Raw genomic sequence first — 25398 nt, 5'->3', positions numbered from 1 at the left:
AATAAAAACTTTATGAAAACTTCCTGGCCCAGTGTGTGGTTCTGGTTCCGCTCAGGCTTTAGAACCGCTGTCTCTAGCAGACTTGATCTAAAGACTCTTATTCCAGGTTAGTCCACACACAGCTGCATATCTGGGAAAACAGACATTTTTCTTAGATTTTTTCCTTAAATCCAGTTGAAAACTGAGTTGAATATCACTAAAAATGATTTATACAAATCCAACCAAAGTGGAGATGTGAAAAAACTCAGTATTTGTGTTTGTTTATGGGAAGATTCTGGTTCTGTGCTTTATAGTCTGAGACAAAAAAAATATTTCCACACAATTCCTAATCAACATTGTCTTGAGTTTTAATGCGCTGCTTAAAGGCAGTTTCATTTACAAATAAACCTTTATAAAAACCAAACGTAAAAAAAAAAACTGGCGCCATGTTTAATTCATAACAGGAAGTGCGGCTTGTCTCAAAGCGATGTGATTGGCTGGCAGGTTTTAGCTACATTGGCCGCTTTGGGCGTGAGGAGTTTAAAACTTGATCGGGTTCAGTTGGATGAAAACGTTCAGAAATCGATCCCGTGTGTATGATATTATTTTCATCAAAGCGGAAGAGATATTGGTGTTTGTAAAGACTCGGCTACGTGTGCAAAAGCCCTGAATACGGCAGGATGAGTTAACTCCTGCATGACGAGCAGAGCTAGCAGCTAGCATAGCACCGCTGGCCGCTAACTGTCACGCAAAGACTGCGGCCTTCCGGAGGAACGTTTTCTAGGACCGGGAGCTGTTTTCTGACCAGTCTGACCAGTCCACCCGGTTCCTCAGACGCTGCAGGTCTTCATCCCCAGAAGAAGAAGAAGCAGTCCCAGAGCATGGTGAATTCTTCAGTCATAATGGTTCCGTGGTCACGAAGCTGAAGTTGGTTCCGATTCGGGAAACGGCTAAAGGGCGATTCCACCTAATTATTCACTACCTTCCGCATCTTTAATCAACTCTAGTTAAAAAACTACAATACCTAGATACTTCAAACCTGGACTGGATTATTTTGCTCTAATAGTAGAATATTTAAAACCATGTTTGGGATTTGGGAAACTTCAATAAAGTTCAGATTAATATTCACACTTGTTCCATGTAGTTGTTTTTTCAAATTCAATTCTAATTCAAAACTACTTTATTAATCCCAAAGGGAAATTAAATGTTGGTGTAACTCATTAATTCTTCAAAGAGTTATTTTAGATGGTGATGGCTGCTGGGATGAAAGATCTGCAGCGCTCTGTTAAGTGAAGTGAAGTTTCACTAATCAATTAAAGGTTTCACAAATCCCGAACTGGTTTTAAATATTCTGCTATTAGAGCAGAATAATCCAGTCTAGGTGTCGTAGTTTTTTAACTGGGGTTGATTAAAGATGGGGAAGGTAGTGAATAATTAGGTGGAATCGCCCTTTGCCATTTCCCGAATCGGAACCAACTTCAGCTTCAGCTGGTTTATCTATTGAAATAATTTTGGTCTAATAAACCAAGCAGCAGGCTTGATAATGATCTTTGTTTAAGATCAGCCGTAAAATGATTCCTGCATGATCTGAACTCTTGTTCATCTAATAAAAACCGATCAATAACCGATCAGATGGAACTGATCAACAATGATTTGCGACCGCAGGAGCGCATTTGTTTCTGCTGCAGGGCTTTAGTTGTCCGGCAGAGGGCGGTAGAGGATTTCTGTCTCAGATGGTGAAGATGCTGCAGGTTTTTAATTATTTTTCATCTGATTTAGTCTGAGATTATTGTAACGTTTGAGCTTTTAACCGAAAATTATTCCCAGGTTTTACTTTGAGACGGAATATTTGAAACTTAGCTATGAGAAAACGTTCACATTGGAGCACCATAATTATGATTTTTATAGATTCAGTTCTATTTATGGGAAAATAGAACTGGACGGAACCTCCTGTTCAAACTGGGGTTCTGGTTCTGGAGAGTTTTAAACCAAGTTAGTTGGAAGATACGATTTTTAAAACTATTTTATAGTAAAATAAATGAATTTTATAAAATTGTTTCAACAAATTATGAGCAGAGAATCAGATTAAAGCTGAACACTTTCTATATTTTTATTTTAAGCCGTAGAAAATGTTTAATTTTTCTTCTGGACAATAAATGATTATTTACTGGCATCATGTTACTGAAGTTTAGATTATTTTTTATATTTTTAAATATTTTCAAATTGTTTCCTTCTTGTTAAAGGAAAACATTATGACTGCAGAAAGCCATAAAGTTTAAAATATTCATATTTTTAATATTTATTTAAAAGCTGCGGTTTTATTTTGGAAGTCCGGAGGGGCGTGGCCAGGGCGCCGCGCTGCCTGTCAGTCAGCGCTCAGGGACAGTTTGACCCTCGCTGCTCCGCAGAAAGCTGCTGTAAGCCGAACCGGACCGGAGCCCAACAGTTTCCACTGAGCCGCCGCTGTCGGAACCGGAACCGACCCGAACCGGTGAACTGAGCCATGCGGTTCTGACCCGGTCCGGACCGGTGGATGAGTCCAGAGCTGCAGGTAAGCTCGCTTTAATTCTCCGAGAGCCGCTACAGCTCCTCCCAAAAACAAACACACAAGTGGACCGGGAGGTTCTGGACGTTCTGGACGGACACGGAGGGACGTCAGAACACCAGCAGAACCTCCAGCTGGTACCGGATCATAAAATTTAAAGACAGAACCTGAATGGACAGGAACCAACCAAATGGAACCACTGAAAGGTTCTGGTTCTGTGACCTGAGCAGATTTGAGGTCAGCTGACCTGCTAATCAGGAGCAGCTGATCCAATCAAGAACCAGAGTGGTCCCGTTTGGACTCACCCTGGTTCTGAACAGGAGTTCTTGGTGGTTCTGGACCCAGTTCTTGGGGTTCTGGTTCTGTTGACTGTAGAACTGATTGATCTGAAGTGAAGGCGGTCCGGTTCGTATCAGAACCACTCTCAGGTTCAGTTCCACTGGTTCTGATTTTACGGGGTTCTGCAGTCGGGTTCTGTTGGAGGAAGCATGGGGCGACAGTGGGTGGTTCCTGAGGACCAGGAGTTCTGGTTCTGGTCCAGATGTTTGGTTCTGGATGTTCTGACTGAAATTGGTCCAGCTAGTATCTTATCAGAACCAGGACCCGTTTCCATGTTCTGTTCGGGTTCTGGAGTTCTGACCTGCCTGGTTCTGGTCGGCCTGGGGGCAGGGCTCGTTGAGTCACATGACCTCCCTGACCAATCGGCTCGTTGTCCTGCCGCTGTAACTGTTACCAGGCGTTTCCCGGGAGACGCCTTGTTTGTGCAGTTGCTGGGGCAACGGTGTGATGTAACCGTACCTGCCAGGTGTGCTGCAGCAGTGCCGAGAGATCAGGAGTCGAGTTGCAGAGGAAGCTCTCCTTTACCTGCTGCTCCCGGACCGGATCGCTGTGAGGACGGGCCGGGTCGGCCCAGAACCAACATGGCCGCCCTCAACCCAGTGTTCAATATTATTATTTACAATAAGAGAATAATTTAGTGTTGGGAGTCTGGATGTAACTGATACAGTCTATTCTGTTGGGTCGGTTCTGACCCGGTTGACAGTTCCTCAGCCATCTGCCACCTGTTGGCTCACCTTTAAGCCCCGCCCCCACCTGCCGCCGCCAATTAGAGGCTTAACGAGCTGATCCTCGCTAATCTGCTCCTTCCTGCAGCCAGCGGACTGACAGCAGCCTGGTTCTGGTTCTGACTCACTGGGTCGACTCAGCTCCTGGATCCAGTTAGAACTGACAGAACCAGAACCAGAGTAGAACCTGGTGGATCAGAACTGGAAGTATTTTGGGGTTTAATAAATTAAAGCAGAACCAGTAGAACAGCTTCATGGTCCGTTTCAGAACCGGGTCAGAACTGTCCGGTCCAGATCCACTAAATGTTAAACTACTGCGAGATTTACTATTCTAATCCATATTCTGCTGATGGTCGGTACCCGTCCGAACCGCAAGCCCAACATGTTGCCTGCTGAGATCCAAACGAACCAATCAGAGCAGACTGCTGATTGAAACTCTTTATTTTCTCTTCGTGTGTGCAAGCCCCGCCCATCTGGCCCCGCCCTTTAGCCCCGCCCCCTGTGAGCGGGAATGCCGACCTGGCTCTTCCAGGATTACTATGGATTATCTTTAGGCCCGTTCTGCATACAGGTTCTGGGCTGGAACCGGGTCAGGCACTCTGTGTGGACCTTGCAGTCTGCCTCATGTGATGGAACCGCTCTGCAGCAGAGGTCAGAGGTCACAGAGCCTGCTTCCTTCCAAAATAAAATCCCTTCTGATGCCGGCGAAAACAGGGTTTTTATTGTGAAAGGCCAGACTGGTCCGAATAGGTTCTGAATGAAACAGAACCGCTCGATCAGAATCAGAACCGGTTCTGGAAGAGGAGAAACCTTCAATGACCCGTTTCATCAGACAGAACCCTGAGCGGATCAGAACGGATCAGAACCTGTCCAGGAGACTCCTATCGGTTCTGAACCGGTTTTGGACTCATCTGGTTCTGGTACTGGGGCTCTGATCTGAGCATCGTCCTGATCAAAGATCCAAGCAGAATTAGTCTGAGAGCGGACAGAACCTCACTGGTTCTGTGTGAGGAAGAATTAGGCCTGAGCAGGTTCTGGTTCCTTTCAGAGGCTGAGTCAGTGATTCTGGAGGTTCTGGTCTGGGCCTTCAGGTGGTTCTGGTCCCAGGCCCGTGGGCAGGCTGCATGTAGGTTTCTGGGCTAAAGTGGCCCAGTTGGCCTGGATTCTGGAGGTTCTAATCAATCGGCTCCGTCAATAGACCGATCGGGCCGGCCCAGTAAACCCAGTGATCCCAGCGCTTCCCGTCCTCTGCATCTGAAATGGAACTGGGACGAATGGAGGACGACCAGAACCCGAACCGGACCCAAACAGAGCCTGAATCGGAGCTTAAATGGTTCTAAGAATTAAACCCACAGTAGGACAATAAATCAGCAGAACAACACAAGAACTGGATCAGAACCACCAGGTTGTGATTGTTGCACCGGGTCAGAATCATCACCTGGATTGTGTCATAGTTCTGGCTTGGATCAGAACCGTAAAACCTCTCAAGTTCTGGTCCAAACTGACCTGCAGAACTGCTGGTTCTGGTTCTGTGGTTTTGCTGAGCCCAGGCTGATGAATAGCTGTGTAATGATTAGCCAATAAGCAGAACCGAGTCGCAGGTCGTGTTAACGGCTAATCTGTCATCTCTTAATGAATGACTGGAGGGGAAGTCCAGAGAATGGACCGGAACCAGGTTCCTTCTGGCCCAGGTCGGTTCTGATGATTTCTGATGACTTATTGATTTATTTATCGCTCACCCAGCGAAGGCGACCGAACCGCTCCAGGAAAATCACCAGAGAAAGAAAGAAACGTCTAGAATCAACAACAGAAACAAAGGAAAAGCTACGCTACGCTAGGCTAGGCTATGATGCTTTGTATTAAAACCTGTCTAAAGAAACAAAGATGGCGGATCGGAGGGGAAGCAGAGGTGCAGACCGGGAGTCAAACATCCTCACTCTCTTCAAGAGCTGGTTGAGCCAGAATATATAAAACCCATTAAACTCATAAAACATTAAGAAATAGCAACCAAAAAGCACTTCTTTATTAATTTTTTTAAAAGTTAATTTAGAAATATTTTCAAGACATTTAGCAAAATTTGCGTTTATGTATGACAGTAAATGTGGCTTTTTGTCACAAGGACCTTGCTGCAGCAAACGGACCGCTGTCAGTCTCAGACCTTATTTGGAAATGGGACCATTGCACTCCAGAAGTAAAGGGGGCGCTATTTCCTATATTGTCCACGGCCTCCCCTTTTTATTTTCTTTTGAAATCTGTGATATATCTTCACCTTTAGGAAGGATTTTCACTCTCAGCATGTATTTGAACTTCTCTCTGTTATTTACTTCAGCGCAGCTCACAGTTTTTAACAAATTCTGTAGCTTTCTGTGAACTTCTAAATCTGCTCCTTAGTCGCATCTTTTTGGGTCTATTATTGCCTCTAGTGGCGTGGGAGTGGTAACACAATTAATTACATTAACGAGAATATCACAAAGTCTTTTATTATTTACTATTAATTTTGGCATTACTGGAACCGTAAAAGATAAATTCCATCACAAAACACCATATTTTTTCATTTTCTTAAGGTGGTAGAGCTAATTAAATGACTTAAACACAACCTGAAAGTAAAGTGGTTCCACTTTCTCTCGATAGCCAATCTGTTGAAACTGGCTAATTTGAAATACTTTGGATCATTCCTGGTGATCCAAAGTATTGGATCAGCTCAACTTTGCTGAAAACACTGGCTGTGTTTTTAAGAAATGTTTTCAGAGACTCCATTTTTTAGAAGGCCCAGTGATCTTGAGGTTAGCCAACCAGAGGTTCTGTACAAGACAATGTTGAGTGTTTTAACTTTTCATCTCCTCTGCTGGTTTGGTCTCATGAGCTGCAGACTAACAGACAATCTTTTAAGAATATTTTCAATGGCAGGTAAAATAGCAGGTAAATGGTGGTGAAACCAAGAACAACTCTGTCTCCACTGTTTGCTGAAAGAACATGAAAGAGGAGAGGAATAATTTAGCAGAGAGCATCCATCCTCATTTTTTGTCAGTTTGAATGTCTGAGCTCATGAAGGCGTTACTGTGTTCCTCTGGTAACTATAAAACATCTATTAGAAGTCATTTATTGACGGTGCAATAATTATTCTTAACCAAACTAAATCATAATATTTAACTATAGCTTGTTAATTTGCTCTATTCACAAATTGTTGATAATGTGATTCTATGAATGTGTTTTATTTGATGACTTTAGAGTCAAAGGAAAATTTCCACCATGATAGATTAAATAGTTTAATCTTATTTTTTACTATATAAAAGACTCTACCAACAAGAAGCCTCACAATAATATAAATGGCATCATAAAAACAAAAATGTGAATTTTTGCTTGTATCTTTTTTAACAACCCGGGTTGTCCGTCCTGCTGCTCTCTGTCTGCTGCAGCAAGGTGGACTTGTTATTTTTATTGAGGTGGACTTGGATCAATCACTGACAGTTACTTGACATGAAGTCAGCGGAGAAGTAGAAGGAAAAAACACTGCCCCCTGCAGGTTCAGTCTAAGCGATGCTTAGACTGAATGTTTGGCACCTTTTTTGCTGAAAATCTGCAATAAGCTCACAATTATTCATTAGTGCTAGAAAGTGTGGGGGGCTGTGGATTTTATGAGAATTCCTGTGACAAACTTGAGAGACAGGTTGATGGAATTTGATAAAAACTGTTTGATTTGATTGATAAAATATTCTGGTTTTGAGCTTTCAGTTTGACACGTGATCTACCGCAAGTTAGTACCAGTTGGAGGAGGCATTCATAGCTGTTCAGGTGTTTGTACCTGTTCAGGTGTTTGTATCTGTTCAGGTGTTTGTACTTGTACCTGTTCAGGTGTTTGTACCTGTTCAGGTGTTTGTACCTGTTCAGGTGTTTGTATCTGTTCAGGTGTTTGTACTTGTACCTGTTCAGGTGTTTGTATCTGTTCAGGTGTTTGTACTTGTACCTGTTCAGGTGTTGGTACCTGGTCATGCAGCGGAGCGGCCCGCTTCAATCGGACCAGAAACAAAGAGAACAAAGCTGCTGAGAGTTTCAGTTCTGTGGTGGAAACTAAAGAGGATTGAAAAGATTTACACCCATGTGGACTCTGACCACACACGCCCGCCCACACACACACACACGCCCGCCCGCCCGCCCACACACACACACACACACGCCCGCCCGCCCACACACACACACACACACACGGTAATCTCCTCCCCCGCCGATGAAATCCAGGTAAACAGAACATGAAGGAGACCTGCAGCTTGGAGCTGATTCACACACCACCGACTGGCTCTGTGTGTGTGTGTAGGTATGGGCGTGTGGGTGTGGGGGTGTGCGTGTGTGTGGGTGTGGGTGTCCCTCTGAGTTCCTCTTCAGATAAAAACTATTGTCAGGAGGAACCATGTGGGAGCGTTCACTTTCTCCACCCAGAACAAACAGGAGGAACCACTCTGACCTTTGACCCCCACTCTTTATTAATAAGCATCCAGTAAATGCTATGACATCATCAGAGGGGTGGGGCGTCGGGGTGGCAGGTGTTCTGGAGGAAGTAGAGCCTGTCTTCCTCTTGTTGGCTGGGGGAAGTTCCTGTTTGTTCCTCCACCATGCTAGCATGGTGTGTTCACTGGTCAGGAAAAAGTTAGAATTTACAGTTTGGCTGTGAGGTGAGCTTAGAGAATAAAAACATGTTACCAGAACATGTTACCGGTCGTATGATAACAGAAATAATCCGGGAAGTTTTACGACAAAGTCTAAATAAAACGAGGTCAAATCTGTAGCGATATGACATCATCGTCGTTATCCCGCCAGAATAAAGTCACAGGAAATACAAGGAAAGTCGTACAAAAATAAAATCCGCTAAAGGTTGTACAAATTGGAAAATAATTGTTGTAGTAATACAAGAAATTGTATTGCAGATTTTGATATTACAAAAATAAAGTTGTAATATTACGAGAAAAAGTGATCCGGTTTTAAACTGTTTAAACCGGATCAGGTCCAGTTGAAAAACGTTCCAGAATGCTTTTAAACCGGTCCTGGTTCTGTTTGAACTGGTACTGGTTCTGTTTCAATGTGTTTTCTGCTGTCTCTCTGTTTTGTCTAGCTGTGGGCTTTTCCTCCCTAATCGCTGCCTTGCAGGCGGCTCTGTAACAGATACAATCAGGTTTCCATGGAAATGGACTGGGAATAAAAGCCGGTCCTGGGAAAAGTAATCACACGTGGTTGAAGGTGCAAACTGGGTCATAAATCAGCTCTGGGTTCATTCAGCCTGGATGGGAGGTTCTGACGGGTCGAGCGATGGGTTCAGGAACCTGAAGCGCGGTGAGGAGGTTTGCTGTTTTTCAGCGGATCAGTAACGGTAAACGCTCCAGACTGAAATTGATCCAGAGAGAACCGACGTTCAGGCTGATGGATCAATCAGGGATCAGTAACTCATCAGCAGCGTTAAACTAGAGGTTCAGTCCCTTCACTATTATAGACAAATTCAGCACTAAATTAGATGCCAGCAGGAAGTGAGGGGAAAGTTTGGTGGAAGGAAAAAACCAAATCAAGACTTCTCAGGCCAAAGAAAAAGAGCCGCTGGGAGTTTAGGTTCTGGTGTTCATTACACCTGGATGTTCTGGTTCTGGTTGTTTTCCTGACACATGTGTGTGTGTGTTCCAGCTGAGCGTCGCTGTGCCACAGGATGAACGGATTCGATCCTCCAGCTCTGAACATCTTCAGCTCCAACATCAAGTGAGTCACATGATGATGACATCATCATGATATCATCATCATTATCATCATGCCATTTAATTAACTCAAAGCTTTGATCTTTTACATCATCTACAGTTTTTATTATTCAGTTCAAATTTTAAAGTTGTGGAAAAACCAAAAGATGAAACGTTTTTAAACTGGAATAAAACGGATCAGAACCAGAAGAATTCCCGGTCGTTTGGGGATTTCTAAGTCCGGATGCATTCAGTTTGTTTTATTCTGTACCTAAGGGTCAAAGGTCAGAACGCCTATAGTATGAATCTCTGTTATTGATCAAAATAATAAAAATATAAACTCAGAGTTTTAATTCAGAGTTAAACTCAGCAGGAAGAATCGGTTCTGGTTCCAGACGGAGACTCTGACCCGAAAAGCTGCTGAGCTTCAGAACGCTGCGCTCACACTGTGTGTGTTTCAGTGTGTGTGTGCCATCTGTCAGCTGATCCCGTCTTTCATCAGCAGCTCATTCAGCTGATCAGAGGTTAGACGATCTGATCAATTATCGGTTTATATTGATAAGTCATTGATCTGCAGGCTGCTCCTGTCGCATCAATAAATTATTTCATCGTTCAGTAAATCTGAAAACAAACTTTAAGCAGGTAACAAACAATGTTTCTGATTTTAAAACTGTTTATTCTTGATTTTAATATAGTTTATTATTTTATTGGTGACAGAAAATCATCCTGATGAAGGAAAAACATCAATCAGTTTCACTTTGAAGTTTCTCTTTAAATTATTATAATTATGTAATTTATTAAATGAGTCTGTAGAAGGAGGAGTTCATCCATCCTCACTGGGGCTGGTTGGATGGTTGGATGCCTGGTTGGATGGTTGGATGCCCGGTCGGCCTCCAGGCGGTTCTGACCGATCCGTCTCTGTTCCAGCGGACTCGGCGCTCCGTCTCCGGATCCCCCCAGGAATAAAGCCAAGAGTGGTGCCAAAGCTCTGTATGGTGAGTCTGTTTCTGGTTTTGGTTTTGGTTCTGTTCTGGTTCTGGTTCTGTGGACCTGGATCAACGCCCCCTGCTGTTATCTGTCCTCCTGACAGGACCAGAGGAATCGTATTTCCTTCGATCATCTTCCAAACAGAAAAAGAAAAGTCAGAAAAGTGAGCAGTGTGACCCGGTCCGATCCGACCCGGTTCGATCCGACTTGGTGTGACCCGGTGTGTGGTTCTGATTCTGACATTTGGGTTCTGTCCTGAAGCGGTTCCGGTGGAACAAGCTCCTTTGCTCCACCAGAACCGTCTAACCGGATCAGAACCCTGAAAAGCGCTCTGCCCTCTGTGCTGCAGCTGCCGTTTCTGGTTCTGGAGTCACAGACCCAGAAACAGAACCATGAAGAAGAAAGCTGGACCACCAGGATGGAACCAGTAAAACCAGTCGGAGTCCCAATCAGGTCGCGGCACAGAGGGAGGCGGTGTGTTTCCCAGCATGTTGTGGTTCCGAGTGACGGCGGTTCCGAGTGTGGTTCTGTCCGTCCCTTTGGGGAGGCGAAGCCTAACCGGCTGTGATTGGCTCCTGCTGCCTCGGAACCGGCCACTTCCTGTTGAGACGTTTGGACGGGTTCTGCAGTGAAGCTGAGATGAGAGCAGACAGCAGCTGGTGTTTACGGAGCGTCCCTGAACGCATCAGGAGTTGTTGATCCGCTGTGAGCGACTGATAACCGTCAGAACAAAGCGGACCGATTGCTGATTGATGGATCAATACTGAATGAAACGTTCCGAGTCTTATCTCCTCCGAGCAGCTGAAGTCACTTGACCTCGAGTTAAAACAACTTCGTTACCGTAGCAATGGCGCCGACCCCAGAGAGGTTCTGGATCCTCCAGAACCGTCTGTGATCAGAACCCTTCGGAGAATCTGTGGGTTCAGCAAAGGTCGCCGTTGGTCAGGATTTCCCTCAAACTGATTCAATGATTCAGTTTTCTTTACAAAAACTAAAATCTGACGCTTGGATCAGGAATTTGGAACTTCTCATGTGTCTCTTTCCTATGGAAGCGGATTAGTGCCAACAAACAGAATAAAAAACAATTCACATTCTTTTTTTTTTTTCTCAGAATCATAATTGTTTAGATAGTTTCTGCACCCAGAGACACATCTAGTCTGAAAATTACATTTGGGACAGATTTTCGGTGTGGATAAAATTCAGGTTTACAAATCTTATAACCAGGAAGAAATAGTTTTTATATTCATAAGTTTTATATGCTAGCAACATATCTGATAGACGTTTAAGAATGCTTATTTGGATTTTGACAGAGACTTATCCAGAATTGTCAGGATTTTTATGTTTTGTTTTTTGGCCCTAACCATCTTCCGTACTTTCCGTCAGAACGTCCTGCAGGATGAACTTATCAGATCCCCAAATTGAATGAATGTGTTGTTTGTTCAGAACAAAGGAAGAACTTCTCCAGAAGCAGCATCAACAGCCTGACGGACACGTCGCAGTACCAGGTGGAGGTGAGTTCTGCTGGTTCTGGTCCGACTCCGGCCACCGGTCGGGTTTGCTGAAACTTCAGGAACCTCTCCGTCTCTCAGCACCTCACCACGTTCGTTTTGGACCGGAAAGATGGGATGATCACGGTGGACGACGGCGTGCGGCGGCTGCGCCTGCTGGACGCCAAGGGGAAGGTGTGGACACAGGAAATGCTGCTGCAGGTGGAGGACAAGGCGGTCAGCCTCATCGACCTGGACTTACAGGTAGGACGGGATGTCCAGAACCAGAACCTGTTAGAACCTCTGGCTGGTTCCGGATCAGCGCGTTTCTCTTATCTGGACGTGCAGCTCTGATCTGGTAGGAGTCTTGGGACGCCGCCCTGAGGAATCCCTCTGGATTCATTCAGCTCTAATAATTCATACCTAGAGTCTGTAAGGCATAGATCTATGTTGGAGTAGAAACGGTTGGTTCTGGTGGTGGGACCGGAGCTGAAAGCGCCGGCGGTCTGGATGTGTTTCAGAACGAGTTGGAGAACTTCCCCATCGGCTCCGTCCAGCACTGCCAGGCGGTGATGAACGCCTGCAGCTACGACTCCATCCTGGCGCTGGTGTGCAAAGACTCGGGTCAGAGCAAGGCGGACCTGCACCTGTTCCAGTGCGACGACATCAAGGTACCGGACCAGGACCGTGATCCTGACCCATCTTATCTCATCACAGATGATGGTTTTCGTTGCTCCAACGTTTTATTTCCGTATTTGCTGTCGTACATGGCAGCTGTTCCAGATCTGCTCCGTCTCGTCTGTTTGGTTCTGACGGAAATATTTCCACACCTGGGGCTTTTATGTTTCATCTGGAATCAGATGTTGAAGGATTTATTCCTAAAGGTTAATTGAAGTTAAGGATCAGACATGTAATGTGTTCATTTAAAGGAAATCAGACGGGACCGAGGAAACGACCCTGTGGTACTCCACAGGTCTGAATCACAGGCTGTTCTGTGATTCAGAACAACCTCGACCGAGCAGCTGGTGTTTTCTGAGTTTGTGTGACTAAAATGTGTTGAAGGTGTCGTGCTCCAACAGGCGAATCTGATTCACCTGGACGTAGAAAGTGCCATGATCGATGCCAAAGGGGGCAAAGTGAAGAAACGACCCGAGACGCTGAAGTAAGAAAACCTCAGACACTTCCTGATGCGGCTTCTAATGCTGGCTGCTGATTGGCTGTTCCATCTTACAGGATGATCCTGAAGAGCGACGGCATGATCCCGCCTCCACCAACCACCCCCGCCCCCGAGGCGCCAGCCTCATCCAATCAGGACAACAGGGGGCGGGTCGCCGCCTGGTCGGCATGGGCCAATGAACAGCAGCACTGTGAGTGATGTCATAGAGGGGAGGAGGGGGAGTAATTATGTTTGGGGGTGGGGAGTAGTGAGTACCTCAGAATGTCCGCCATGTTGTGAGTGGCATATATGTATTGCGCCGGCATGTGTCAATGAGACATGAGCTATAATAAAGAATAGCGCCCCCAGCAGGTTCTACTCAGTTATTACACACATACCTGTACGTCTGTGTGTCAGGAAGTGAAACTTTCACTCAAAATATATCGACAAGACAAGAACACTCAAGCACCAATTTAATTTTCACATTACACTCTACATCTTCTGTAAGATATTATATTATATCTTGCTCTCTACTTTCCATTTTGTTTTGTTTCTTGTTTTAAATAGTTATTTGGGGAAATAAGAGAAAAAAAACTGCTGAAAACAATCGTCAAAATAAGAGCATGAATATAAACACCTAATTTGAATAATTAAGTCGAAAACCAAACCTTCAACACAGAGTTTGAACTTTTTTACATTCTAATAAATTACCGTTTATTAGACTAAATTAATTTAAAGAAGCTAAGCACACTAAATGTTTCCAGCCAACATGTTAAGTTAAAAATTAGCTTTGCTATTAGCAGAAGTTTCTCCACTGATAATAAATATTACTTTAAATAACCATCGTCTAGAAATCATAAGTAAAACACAATAACCTGAAGCTAACCTGAAAACACAGATTATAATCCAGTTTCATCTGAATTATAATCTGTTCTTCTGCAGCTTCATGAACTGGTGAGGCTGCTGGTCTGAGCTCCTCTCCCTACTGGTTTCCAGTTTAGTTTTCACACACACTCTAACTGGACCCATTCCACAGTTAGTGGATGGGTCCAGTTAGTGGAATGGGTCCAGTTAGTGATGTGTTGTAAGTCAGGCTGGGCGGCTCCAGGCCTGGAGGTTTGGCCTCCTGTAACTTGTAGATGTGTCTCCACTTCCACACCACTGAGTCTCCTAACGAGGTCGTTAGCATCAGAACCTGCTGATTGGAGCGTGTTGGACCAGGGAGACACTAAGAGCTGCAGGACGCCGGCCCTCCAGGGCCAGGACCGCCCTCTGTTGTTCTAAGTGATGACCTGCGTGGCGTTGCGTTGCAGGCGAGCAGCAGCAGCCGTCGCAGGACGACGGCGCGGCGGACATGGCGGCGCTGCGGGTGGACCGGGATGTGGTGAGGCTCACATCTGGCGCAGATTGCTGCATGGAGAAAGTTAAGCTGATTGCAGGCCCAGTTTGATCTGAACATAATCAGAGTTTGAAGGAAAATCAGCTTAAAGTTTAGAGCAGCGGGCGGACTGTTGGTTCAGGTTTAATCATTAATGCCTCAGCAAACCAACTCGTAATCCAAGTTGTTGTTTGTGCAGCAAATTCTGAACCACATCCTGGACGACGTGGAGTTCTTTGTGACGAAACTGCAGAAGGCGGCTGAGGCATTCAGCGAGCTGAACAGGAGGAAGAAGGGCAAGAAGGGCAAGAAGAAAGGGCCGGGAGGTGGCAAATTCAAACATTACTGTATCTAATGCAACATATTAGAAATAATTTCACTAAAGATTTTAGACTTTTATTTTGATATACATTATTTATTGGAAATATATTTGAATATTGGTTCAAATTTTAAAAATGTTTAATTGTTTGCATTTTGAAAACTATGGAGAGCTAGTTTTAGTTAATTTTTAAATCACAACTAAATATTTTCCATGTTCGTTTTCCATTTTAAAATATAAAGACTATCAACAAAAAACTTTTTGGACCTCAATTTTAATATTGTTTACTTGGTGCTATTTTGCATTTTAATTTTAATTGAATTATTTGTTTCCTAAAATGTCTAATTGTTTTTGTTTTGAGGAAATAACACAAGGAACCCACAATAATTGGCTTTAAGTAAATAAAATAAAATCAGGAGGTAAAAACAGAAAAATATTCAATTCTGACGTGGCTGTGCTCGTTTCGTCCACCAGAGGGCGTCCTGTCCCTGAGGTCCAAGCCTCCCAGTGAAGAAGAGTTTGTGGACTGCTTGCAGAAGTTCAAACATGCCTTCAACCAGCTGGTAACTGGTTCCAGTTCATTTAAACTGGTTTGGTTCTGATCCAGACTGTAGTCAGGGGCTACTGGTTCTGGTCCTGCAGAACTGTCTGACCGTCTGCTCTGACCTGCAGGCGAAGCTGAAGGACCACATTCAGAACCCTAGTGCCGTGGATCTGGTCCACTTCCTGTTTACCCCGCTCAGGATGGTGAGTCCAGGAAGTGACATCACTAACGGTGGACCCACTCCAACAGAACTGAGCAGAACTCCAGGGTCTCTCTTTCCCCAGGTGGTCCAGGCGTCCGGTGGTACCGAGCTGGCCCGGAGCGTCCTGGTTCCGCTGCTCAGCAGAGACGCCATCGAGTTCCTCCACGCCACAGGGACTGATGAGGAGCGCCACCTGTGGGTGACTCTGGGCGATGGCTGGACCAAGTGCAGGTCAGAACCATGACCCGTTTCTGTTCTATACTGGACCCAGTTCTGATCCATACTGGACCCAGTTCTGATCCATACTGGACCCAGTTCTGATCTATACTGGACCCAGTTCTTTTCAGGTTTTTGTCTGTTTTTATATTTGGCTCATATTTCTTCCTGTAACAGACCAGAGAACAGGGTTGATAAAGTTCTGGTTCTGGTTCTGTGCTCTTCTCATGATTTCTGTCAGCTTCAGTGAGATTTTCTTGTTTTTATATTTGCTTTAGTTCTCATCAGAAGTTTCTCTCTCACGTTTGTTCAGCCTGAATAATTTCCTGTTTTCTGTGAAGTAGTTGTTGGAGCCTTTCTGGTCTCTGTCTGTTTCCATGGTTACTGATCTCATGGCGGCCGCTCCGTGTGTTTTCCAGACTGGAGTGGCCGAAGGATCACTACTTCCCTCAGGTGGCGCTGCGGTTCCGGGACGGCTGGGAGCCCCCCGTGGTTCCGGCTGTGGCTCCGAGTCGGGAGCAGGAACTCCTGCAGCTGGCCGAGAGCCTGGTGAACGCCGACACCCGCGGTCTGGAGGTCGGTCGATCGGAACCCGCCGGAGGCTCTGGTGCCGACGCCCGCTAACGCGCTTCGTGTTCTGTGTTTCTGCAGCAGGGGGCGCTGCAGCGGTTTCCTCTGGCTGACGGGTACGCTCTCCATAACTCCGCCCACAAACGCTTCCAGGTCGTGGACCAGAACACGGCCGTGGCTGCTTTCAAACACGCCGTCAGCCGCCGTGTGGACCGGTAACCGCAGGTCACATGACGCCCTGGAGAACTGGCCCCGCCCCTTAGCAACGCTGCTGCTGCTAGCACTGTGGCTAGCACTACCGCTAACACTGTGGCTAGCATTGCCCCTTCATTGACTCAGTCATTAGTAAATACATGATGAATTAAAATATGAAAAATATTCTGATGTTTAAACATGTTTAAAATATTGATTTATTTTTACTTACATTTGAAAATTGTAATAATTCTAAATATTTAGTATTTATGTGTTCAATGAAGATAAAGATTAACTGATTAATTTTTCTACACCTAGATTTTAATTTTCACAGAAAATATTAACAACTGTTAGTTATTCTGAGATTTAAGAAGAGTTTATTGGGTTTTTCTGTATTTATCTGTAATTATTTCTTTATCTAAACATATTTGTTTTAATTTAAACTTTTTTGGTTAAATTTTAAGTCATTTGTTGATAAAAATCAAATGTTTTCCTTCATGTATTTATTAATGTTTTTAACTGATGAAGTTTCGTTCTTCATCTTTCTGGATTCTGTTCTTCATTTCCTCTTTTCAAACCGGATGATCGGACTTTCCTCCATCTTCAAATCCTTCTGAACTGCAGCAGAAGGTTCTGGGTCGGGTCTGGATCCAGAACCTTCTAATCACAGGGAACATTTCTCCAGGGCGTCCGGCCCATGTTGGGTCTGTTTGGGTCCGTTAGCAGACTCTCAGATGCTCCTGGTATCGGCGCTGCTGCGGTCCAGTTCTCATCGTGACCCGTTCTGTCCCTCAGGAGTTTGGACCCGCAGATCCAACTGGATCAGAACCTTTTTGCCAAATCAAAGTACGACTTTGTGGCGAGGAACAACACGGAGCTGTCGGTTCTGAAAGACGAACTCCTCGAGGTAAACCGCTGACCGGTTCTGGTTCTGTTCTGGGTCTGAATGAACAGCTTCTTTAGAACACAGAACCAGAACAAACAGATTCTGCTGAGCTGTCAGGAACAATTTCTAGATCAGGAGTCAGAGCTGACGGGCCCTGGGTTCTGTCTGGCAGGTTCTGATGGTTCTGACAGGTCCTGGGTTCTGTCTGACAGGTTCTGATGGTTCTGACAGGTCCTGGGTTCTGTCTGACAGGTTTTGGATGACCGGAAGCAGTGGTGGAAGGTCCGGAACGGCGCCGGCGCCGCCGGCTACGTGCCAAACAACATCCTGGAGCTGACCAGAACCTCGGACCTGACCGGCCGTGGAGACCCGGTCTACAGCCACACCATCCAGGTACCTCACCTTCATCGTCATCATCACCTTCATCATCATCCTCCTCCTCATCATCATCATCATGCTCATCTTCATCCATGTTTCGTTTGTCTTGGCTGAAGCTCATGATGCCTAAGAAGGAGTTTGAGTTGTTCAAGGTAGGAAGAGCCGGATTCCGGTTCTGATGCTCTGGTTCTGATGCTCCGGTTCTGCTTCCTGGTTGCTTTGATGTGGGTCTCTTAAAGGAACAGTCCCTCATTTCTGAACGGTTTGGGTCAGATTCATGTCTTCATCTCTCTGTATCTCAGAACCCTCAGAACCATCATTCAGGGTCGGACCGGGTCTTACCCGAGTTATCATTCTGGTTCTTTTCCAGATTTTCTCCAGAATGTTCAGCTCAGAGCTGAACATTCTGGTTCTGACCCACTGGTATGATCAGAACCTTTTGGGTTTAGCCAGTTTCTCCGTCCAATCATAGTCAGGCTGTGTCCTCTGCTAGGTTACTTCCTGTTTTCTGTCCAATCAGAGCCCAGTAGATTTGATCTCTGATTGGTTCTGGAGGAACTGGACCTGAAGGTTCTTTGAGCCGGTCCATGTGAGGTTCTGACCCGGAGCTGGTCATTTCCCATCAGAACCAGTGTAGCCAGTCGGTCCAGAGGACGGGTTCTGGTTCTGTATGTCTGCAGATTGTTGGACTGTTCCTTTAATCGGCTTGGAGCCGCGGGTTGCTCAGCCTGGCAGAGAAAAACGGGTTTTAGTAAAACTTCCTGAAGCCACGAACAGCTAAACATTTAGTTTAAATATTTAGCAAATATTTAACTCCAAACTAAACATTTAATTTGGAGTTAAATATTTAATTCAAAGGCTAAATATTTAACTTACTAACTAAATATTTATCTCCATAAATAGAAAGCTAACTATTTAGCTTTAGACTGTGGCATTTATAAATTGACTTTTTAAAAATAAAAACCACAATATGACGTATGAACCCTGATTTTTTTCTCTTCTGACTAAATAACCCAAATTTTTGCTGTGAGTTTTTGACTGTGTGACTCTGCAGACGGTTCCTACAGTAGAGTCCCTGGTGGTCAGATTTAGTGAGTTCATGGTGAATAAAACATGTTTTATCTTCTGACCTCCATCTTTGCTCCATTTCACCTCAGCAGCAGTTACTGGGAGAGTTAAACGAGGTAAACCATCATTTCCTTATTGTTCGGGACGATCCCAGGAATCTCACAACCCATTTATCAGAACATCCATCCTCAGAACAAAATCCTGTTTTTGATTGTAACTTGATCAGGATGTTTCATCTGCTGGTTTTTATTCCTGGCCTGGATCAGGCTAAAGCTGAGCAGCCATAACTAAATTAGCAGGAGCTAACGCTAACCATTGAGTCAACTGTCTCTCATCTTCTTCTCCTTCCTGTTGACGGCTGGTCTGAGACGCGCTAACAGGAAGTTCTGAGTTTCTGATCCTGATAAATATTGTCACATTAAAGTTGTATGAATATGATGACCAAAGCTGAAAACATCTAATGTCACATAAAGTTCATCTAAGAAATCAAAATGAGAAACATTTTAAGGTAATTTGTTTAAAAGGCTCTAAAACTGCAGCCATCTTGAAATACGTCCTTCCTGAAACTCAAGTGGCTGATGGGAAATCTGAAGAACATCCAACCTGAGGGGTTAGCATGCTAATATTTATGCTAGTACCTACATATTGTTAAAGTGATGAGTTGCAGTACGGAGTAGGAATAGTTTCCTCAGTTTCAGGTTTTAAGGCGGACTTTTACTGTGACCTTTGAACTTCTGATAAACTCCAAACATCAGGAAGAACCAGACACTAAGGCGGTTCTGTTCTCCTCCAGAAACAGACCACAAAGTCAGACCCACCTCCAGGTAAACCTCAGATGTCTGAGGTTCCGTCGTCGCCCGCCCCCAACCGGCTCCCCACGCCGCCGCTTCCTCCCCCCGCTGCAGAACCTGTCAAACCGAGCGGCGCCGCACTCAGCCGCAACAACAGCAGCACATCAAGCGACGCCGGCAGCACTGCCACAAGGGAGCCGGTTGCCCAGAGAGCCGCCGTCGCAGGACGTGAGTTCACTCCTCACAGGAAGTTGTAAACATGAAGTTGTAAACATGAAGTTGTAAACAGGAAGCTGTGGACAGGAAGCTGAGCCATTATGAGGATGTGAGTTCACTCCTCACAGTAAGTTGTGCACAGGAAGCTGTGGACAGGAAGTTGTAAACATGAAGTTGTACACAGGAAGCTGTAAACAGGAAGCTGAGCCATTATGAGGATGTGAGTTCACTCCTCACAGTAAGTTGTGCATAGCTGTCCACAGCACAGGAAGCTGTAAACAGGAAGTTGTGGACAGGAAGTTGTGGACAGGAAGCTGTTAACAGGAAGTTGTGGGCAGGAAGTTGTGGGCAGGAAGTTGTGGACAGGAAGCTGTAAAAAGAAAATTGAGCCATTATTGAAATTGTCGTCTGATAACTCCAGACTCTGGCTGAGCTTTGTGTGTATTTTTGACCCTCTCATGTCATGTTGCGGTTCTGGTTCTGCAGGCAGGAAGTCCAACATGGAGGAGGTCCAGGACGAGCTGGTCCACCGGCTGACTTTGGGTCGGAGCGCCCAGAAAAAGTTCCAGGTTCCGTCTCAGAGCAACAGCGGCAACCTGCCAGCTCCAGGAATCACCTACGACTCTCCGCCAGACGAAGTGAAGACCTGGCTGGAGTCCAAGGGCTTCAGCCCAGTGTGAGTGCAGCGGACTGGACCGGGTCTCTGGACCGGACTGGGTCGTGACCCCCTGCCGTTTCTCTGCAGGACGATCAGCAGCCTGGGCGTTCTGACCGGAGCCCAGCTGTTCTCCCTCAACAAGGAGGAGCTGAAGACGGTTTGTCCCGATGACGGGGGACGGGTCTTCAGCCAGGTGACGGTCCAGAAGGCGGCGCTGGAGGTGAGAACTCACCAATAATTCACCAATAATTCACCAATTACTTACCAATACGTCTGACACGTTGGCACGTTAGTGCTTAATTTGCTGCAAATTAAAAAACAGAAATAGATTCAAATCTAAAATAAAATATTTTCTGGGAAAATTAAAAAGTTAATTCTCCAAATTCAGTCCTAATATTTGGCTAAAAATATATATAAAAAAATAACTTAGCAAATTAAATAAAGTTTAAATTTCACAAATGTAATTGAAATTAGCAATTAAAATAACATTTTATATTGAATAAATTATCACTGTTTTAATTTAATTACAAAGTATCAATAAAACTAAAAAATTCAGTTTTATGTTTTTGTTAAAATATTACATAAAAATAAATTAGTTTTTGATTTATTACATAATAAATTATGTAAAAACATGAATGATTAATTAAATTTAGCCAGTTAAACCTGAAAACTGGATGATACTGAATTATATTTTAAAAATGTGAAGAAGGCTTAAAGTTTTTTTTCCCAGATTAATAAAATAATTATGTGACAAATAAAAGATTAGATTAAAAATTAAATCAGATTTTATCTCACTTCTGATGATGATGATGATGATGAAGATGTTCACCTGGCAGAGCTTCCAGCTGATCGGTCCGTTAGAGGAGAACCTGGAGGCCCAGAACCGTTTCATACTGGTACCGCTGTAGAACCTGCTATGAGTCAGTCAGTCTTCCAAGTCCGTGTCCGGTCCGGTCCTTGTCCAGGTCTGGTCCGGTCCGTGTCTGGTCCGGTCCGTGTCCCGGTTCTCCAGCCGTCTGCTTCCCTCCTGCAGGTTTTCTTCTGAGCTTCCTCTGATCTTCTGACCGGCTGCATTCAGGTACCTTTTCTCCTCGGCGCCTCTACGGCCCGGTTCTGTTGGCCAGAACCGCAGTAAAGTCAAACGGACCAGACCCAGACGCAGTTTCCTGTAGAATAAATTAAACAGACTCTGACCTGAAAACCAACAGAAACTGAAGTTGAGTAAATATTTTTGTTAACTGAAATTAAAACCTTAATAGGTAAAAACACTTAGTTTATAAAACTAAAACTCTGAGATTACAGATAAAATGTTTTGTTCTCATGTTAATGAATCTATGGAGGTGAAACAAACCACTAACATCATCTGTAAATCTCGGCGCCATCCTGCGGCGCTACGCTAGCCCACAAGATGGCGACGGCAAAAGTTGGCCCAGAATCAGCTGTTCAACAACTGAAGCTTTTTATTTCTCCTGTTGAGTATTCATAACCCAAATGATGTAAACATAATCACAATAATATGACCTTTTTGAATTCTGGACCTATGAAACCCTAAAACATAACTAATAAAAACTAAAGAATATTTAATAAACACAGTAAAAACTAACTGAATTAGACAATGAAATAAAACCAAAGTATAATAAAAAACCCAAAACTCTTAGAGCTGATGTTCGTTCTTGATACTGATTAACTGCCATCAGACTCCTAACGCTTTCTGACAACAAACCCACCCAAGCAGAAGAACATGGCCGTCGCCAAGCAGTGCCGTTTATTGCAGTAAAGATGGCCGCCACAACCAGGTGGATGGATTTTATTTATTTTTCGTAAGTTGCACAGATCGCGTAAAAACATCGTAATCAGATGTTGGTGCTTTCAGGGTTTGATGTGACCTCCTGACCTTTTTACCTTCAGATTATTGACCTACATCTGGACCAGGACGTCCCGTCCTTAGGTTGGACTGTCGGCCTGACAGCGCCCCCACATGGACAGACTCAGGGTTTAGCCGGACCTGGCCAGCAGAACTAGTGTAGAGGAGTTTCCTGTGTAGCTGCAGCGCATGACCTCCCTGACCTCTGCCAAGCTAGCTCTGCCCCATAGTGACCCCACCCCATAGTAACCCCCCCCCCATAGAGCAGCTCTAGATCAGGTCTGAGGCCTCTCTCTGTCTCTCTCTTTCTTTCTCTCTCTCTCTCTCTGTTTAGTCTGCAGATTGGTGAGTATCAATTACTGGTTCAGATCTGGACCTGCTGCAGCACAAACATCATAAATGTTCAGACCCGGATTCTGGATCATGACTCTCCAGAGTTCGCTGACCCTCCTCGATGTTTGGGTTTTATCCGGCTGGTTCTGGCTCCGCGGCGCCGCTGCAGATGTTTGTGCTCCCAGCCGTTACCCAGCATGCATCCTCCTGTGGCTGACCCTGGCTGCTTGGCGGTTCCCCGACCGGGTCGGCGCCGCTGGACAAAGCCCAGCTGGGAAACCTTCTGCCGCCAGGCGATGCTGACGCTCATTAGAGTTTTGGCTCAGAGGCCAGCAGGTCTGTGGGAGACTCTCAAAGTGGACCAGAACCAGTTAAACCAGATGAAGCTAGCTGGTTAGCTAACTAGAACCTTTAACTGGGTTAGAATATTTTGACCCAAACACCCCAAACTAAGCGCACTCTAAAGAACCTCAAGGGTGTAAATACTTTCTCAGGTCGTCTCACTTAAATGTTTCCCAAGAGCTCATCATCAAGTCATCCAGGAAGTCCAGAAGGAGCTCTGAAGGCCTCAGCTAAGGTCAGAGGTCATGATTCAACAGTCAGAAAGAGACACTCTAGGACCAGAACCGATGCTGACCCAAAGAACCCAACGATCCGTCTCACATTTACCAGAAACATCCTAACATCCTGATCATTAAGACTTCTGGGAAGATAATCTGTGATCTGAATAGGCAGCGGACAGACGGTTCTGATTCTGCTTCATCTGGTCCAGAACCAGAACATCTCATCTGCAGTCAGACCCAGTGGCTGGAAGCCTGTTCTGAACCTGAAGGTTCATAAACAGGAGGCTCATCGGTCTGCTTGGTGACCAGGGGTCAAAGGTCGGATTGATTCTGTAGTAATATCATCAGACCTGAGCAGTAACCCGTTACTTTAGCGCTAGCCAGTGGCGCTCTCTGTTTTCTTGTGTTTTGATCAGATTTGGGGTTTCACATTTTGCTGCTGCTCACTGAGTCCTTCATCCTGAAGGCCTCAGAAACTAAAACTGTACCGGTGGGAATCCGTCCTCCGTTTATCCATCTTTACTGGAGAGCTAATGGGCGACCCAGCAGGAAGCGACTCAGTCAACTTCCTGTTAGCTCAGCGGGTCATTAGCAGCAGCAGAGATGTTTTCATAGCAACGTGTCCCTGTGAGAGTCTCCTGAGCTCAGGTCTCCATGTCCTGCCTGTGTCCTCACCACTGTCCTCTCTGTGTTTCTCAGAAGAGTTCAGGCTCTGAGCTGCAGGAGATCATGAGGAGGCGGCAGGAGAAGCTAGCAGCTAGCACCGTCGACTCGGGGGTGGAGTCTTTCGACGAAGGCAGCACCCACTGAGTGTCCGCCGTCTGTTTCTCCTGCTCTCCACCCACAGGTGGCGGCCGACCGGGCCGAGTTCGTGGAGATCATGCGGCGCAGACAGGAACTGCTCAGCTCGTCGCCGTAGCAACAGATAGACATCCAGAAATCACAGAACCTTCTGCCATGTTTGCCTGAACTTCACAGGGACGTTTTGCTACTTGTAGCTGATTTTTCCAAAGCAAAGCCTCACAGTATTAATGTCGGACCGCCTGCAGGCAGCTCTTTGTGCCTCTCGGGTTTTATTCTCACTTCCTGGAAGGCAGAAAAACGTTCATGCATAAATTCTTCTCTAATTTGTACTTAAAGCAAAATCATTCCATTTTCCTGCTAGTTCCTGAATTTAAATGAAACTTTGTCAGATTGTGAAGTAAATATGAAGAATTCTGCTGATAATATTCATCTCCGCGTGAATGTGAAGCTGGATTTATTTCTCTGGATCATAAAGTTTAATTCACTTGTTTAAAACCTGGAATACTCCAGTTCTTCTGTGACCGAATGGGATAAAAATCCATGAGAAGCACAAACTGAGGCTGCTGAGTTAATAAACGTAGACTGATCCTGTAAGATCAACATGTTCACTTTCCGATGCCGTTCTGAGGCTGTAGGCGTTAACTTTTAAACTTAAGGGTGATATATTAATGATTCATTTAAGATCAAACTGCTGTAAACCGATTTATTCTAGATTTGATGATCTTCAGATGTGAGAATGTATTTGAGCTCAAGGTGAAGACTGTAGGACTGTCATGAATGTAGACGACCAGCCGAGTTTCACTGATGTCTTCTCCAAGCTCCACCCACATGTTCAAGTGAGTCATACCACCGGGTCCGGCTGAAGCAGAACCGGGTCGTACCGATGTGAAAACTTCTGCTGAAAGAAGAGGAAGTTGGCGTGTGAATTGTAGCACTGCAGCGGTGTGATGAGACTGATAAACGTGAGCTACTTTGCTTTAAACATGATTAGAGATCTTTGTACCCAATCAGGTGTAGCGGCCAATCAGAAAGCAGCATTAGTAGTTTTCATCGTGCCTTTTTCCATCTCAATGCTCATTCTGCAATAAAGGATTTCCATAAATCCCGGACTCTTATTGACTCCTGCAGGTTTAGTCAGCAACTGAACCAAAATATTTTTTTGTCGAAAACACAAAAAATGTAGTGATAATGTCAAAAATATGAAAAATTTAGTCATAGTTTATAAAGTATGATGTCAAAAACATGAAAAAATGTCAGAATATTGTATGTCGTCAAGAATTTTGTCATAGTTTATTTAGTATGTCGTCGAAAATATGAAAAAGTTAGTCAGTTTAGTATGATGTCAAAAACATCATAAAATGTCATAGAATAGTATGTTGTCGAAAATATGAAAAATGTAGTCGTTGTTTAGTATGTCGTCAAAAATATGAAAAATTTAGTCATAGAATAGTATGATGTCGAAAACATGAAAAATTTAGTCAGTATGT

General features: G+C 44.8%; 1 protein-coding gene across 9 annotated transcripts; it reads left to right on the top strand.

Annotated features, from left to right (window-relative positions):
- The first annotated feature begins 489 nt into the window (after window positions 1–489).
- Window positions 490–25013, top strand: eps8a (EGFR pathway substrate 8a, signaling adaptor). Of its 9 annotated transcripts, XM_028043776.1 has the most exons (23): window positions 2323–2530; window positions 9253–9324; window positions 10227–10294; window positions 11730–11797; window positions 11876–12037; window positions 12295–12444; window positions 12853–12935; window positions 13007–13140; window positions 14243–14313; window positions 14507–14633; window positions 15101–15189; window positions 15299–15373; window positions 15455–15603; window positions 16008–16164; window positions 16240–16373; window positions 17146–17257; window positions 17489–17629; window positions 17731–17766; window positions 19476–19701; window positions 20176–20365; window positions 20435–20567; window positions 21381–21425; window positions 23807–23866. In XM_028043776.1, the coding sequence occupies exons 2-22, from the start codon at window positions 9275–9277 to the stop codon at window positions 21390–21392; spliced, it is 2367 nt and encodes a 788-aa protein (XP_027899577.1). In that variant the 5' UTR covers window positions 2323–2530; window positions 9253–9274; the 3' UTR covers window positions 21393–21425; window positions 23807–23866. The 9 variants fall into 9 exon arrangements, with proteins under 9 accessions (XP_027899571.1, XP_027899579.1, XP_027899578.1 ...); XM_028043770.1 differs by lacking the exons at window positions 2323–2530; window positions 21381–21425 and adding an exon at window positions 490–863 and having other exon boundaries at window positions 23807–25013; XM_028043774.1 differs by lacking the exons at window positions 21381–21425; window positions 23807–23866 and adding an exon at window positions 23955–25013.
- Window positions 25014–25398: the final 385 nt, after the last annotated feature.

This window comes from Xiphophorus couchianus, chromosome 17 (genome assembly GCF_001444195.1).
Source record: "Xiphophorus couchianus chromosome 17, X_couchianus-1.0, whole genome shotgun sequence".
In the NCBI taxonomy this organism is placed as follows: Eukaryota; Metazoa; Chordata; class Actinopteri; order Cyprinodontiformes; family Poeciliidae; genus Xiphophorus; species Xiphophorus couchianus.
This window is presented reverse-complemented; position numbering and strand designations above follow the sequence as displayed.

Excerpts from the sequence above, each read along its gene's own strand:
- eps8a (XM_028043770.1), top strand. The coding sequence starts at position 9,275 with ATGAACGGATTCGATCCTCCAGCTCTGAACATCTTCAGCTCCAACATC. Across the intron at positions 9,325-10,226 it reads ATCTTCAGCTCCAACATCAA|CGGACTCGGCGCTCCGTCTC; the intron begins GTGAGTCACATG and ends TCTCTGTTCCAG. Across the intron at positions 12,038-12,294 it reads TCATCGACCTGGACTTACAG|AACGAGTTGGAGAACTTCCC; the intron begins GTAGGACGGGAT and ends GATGTGTTTCAG.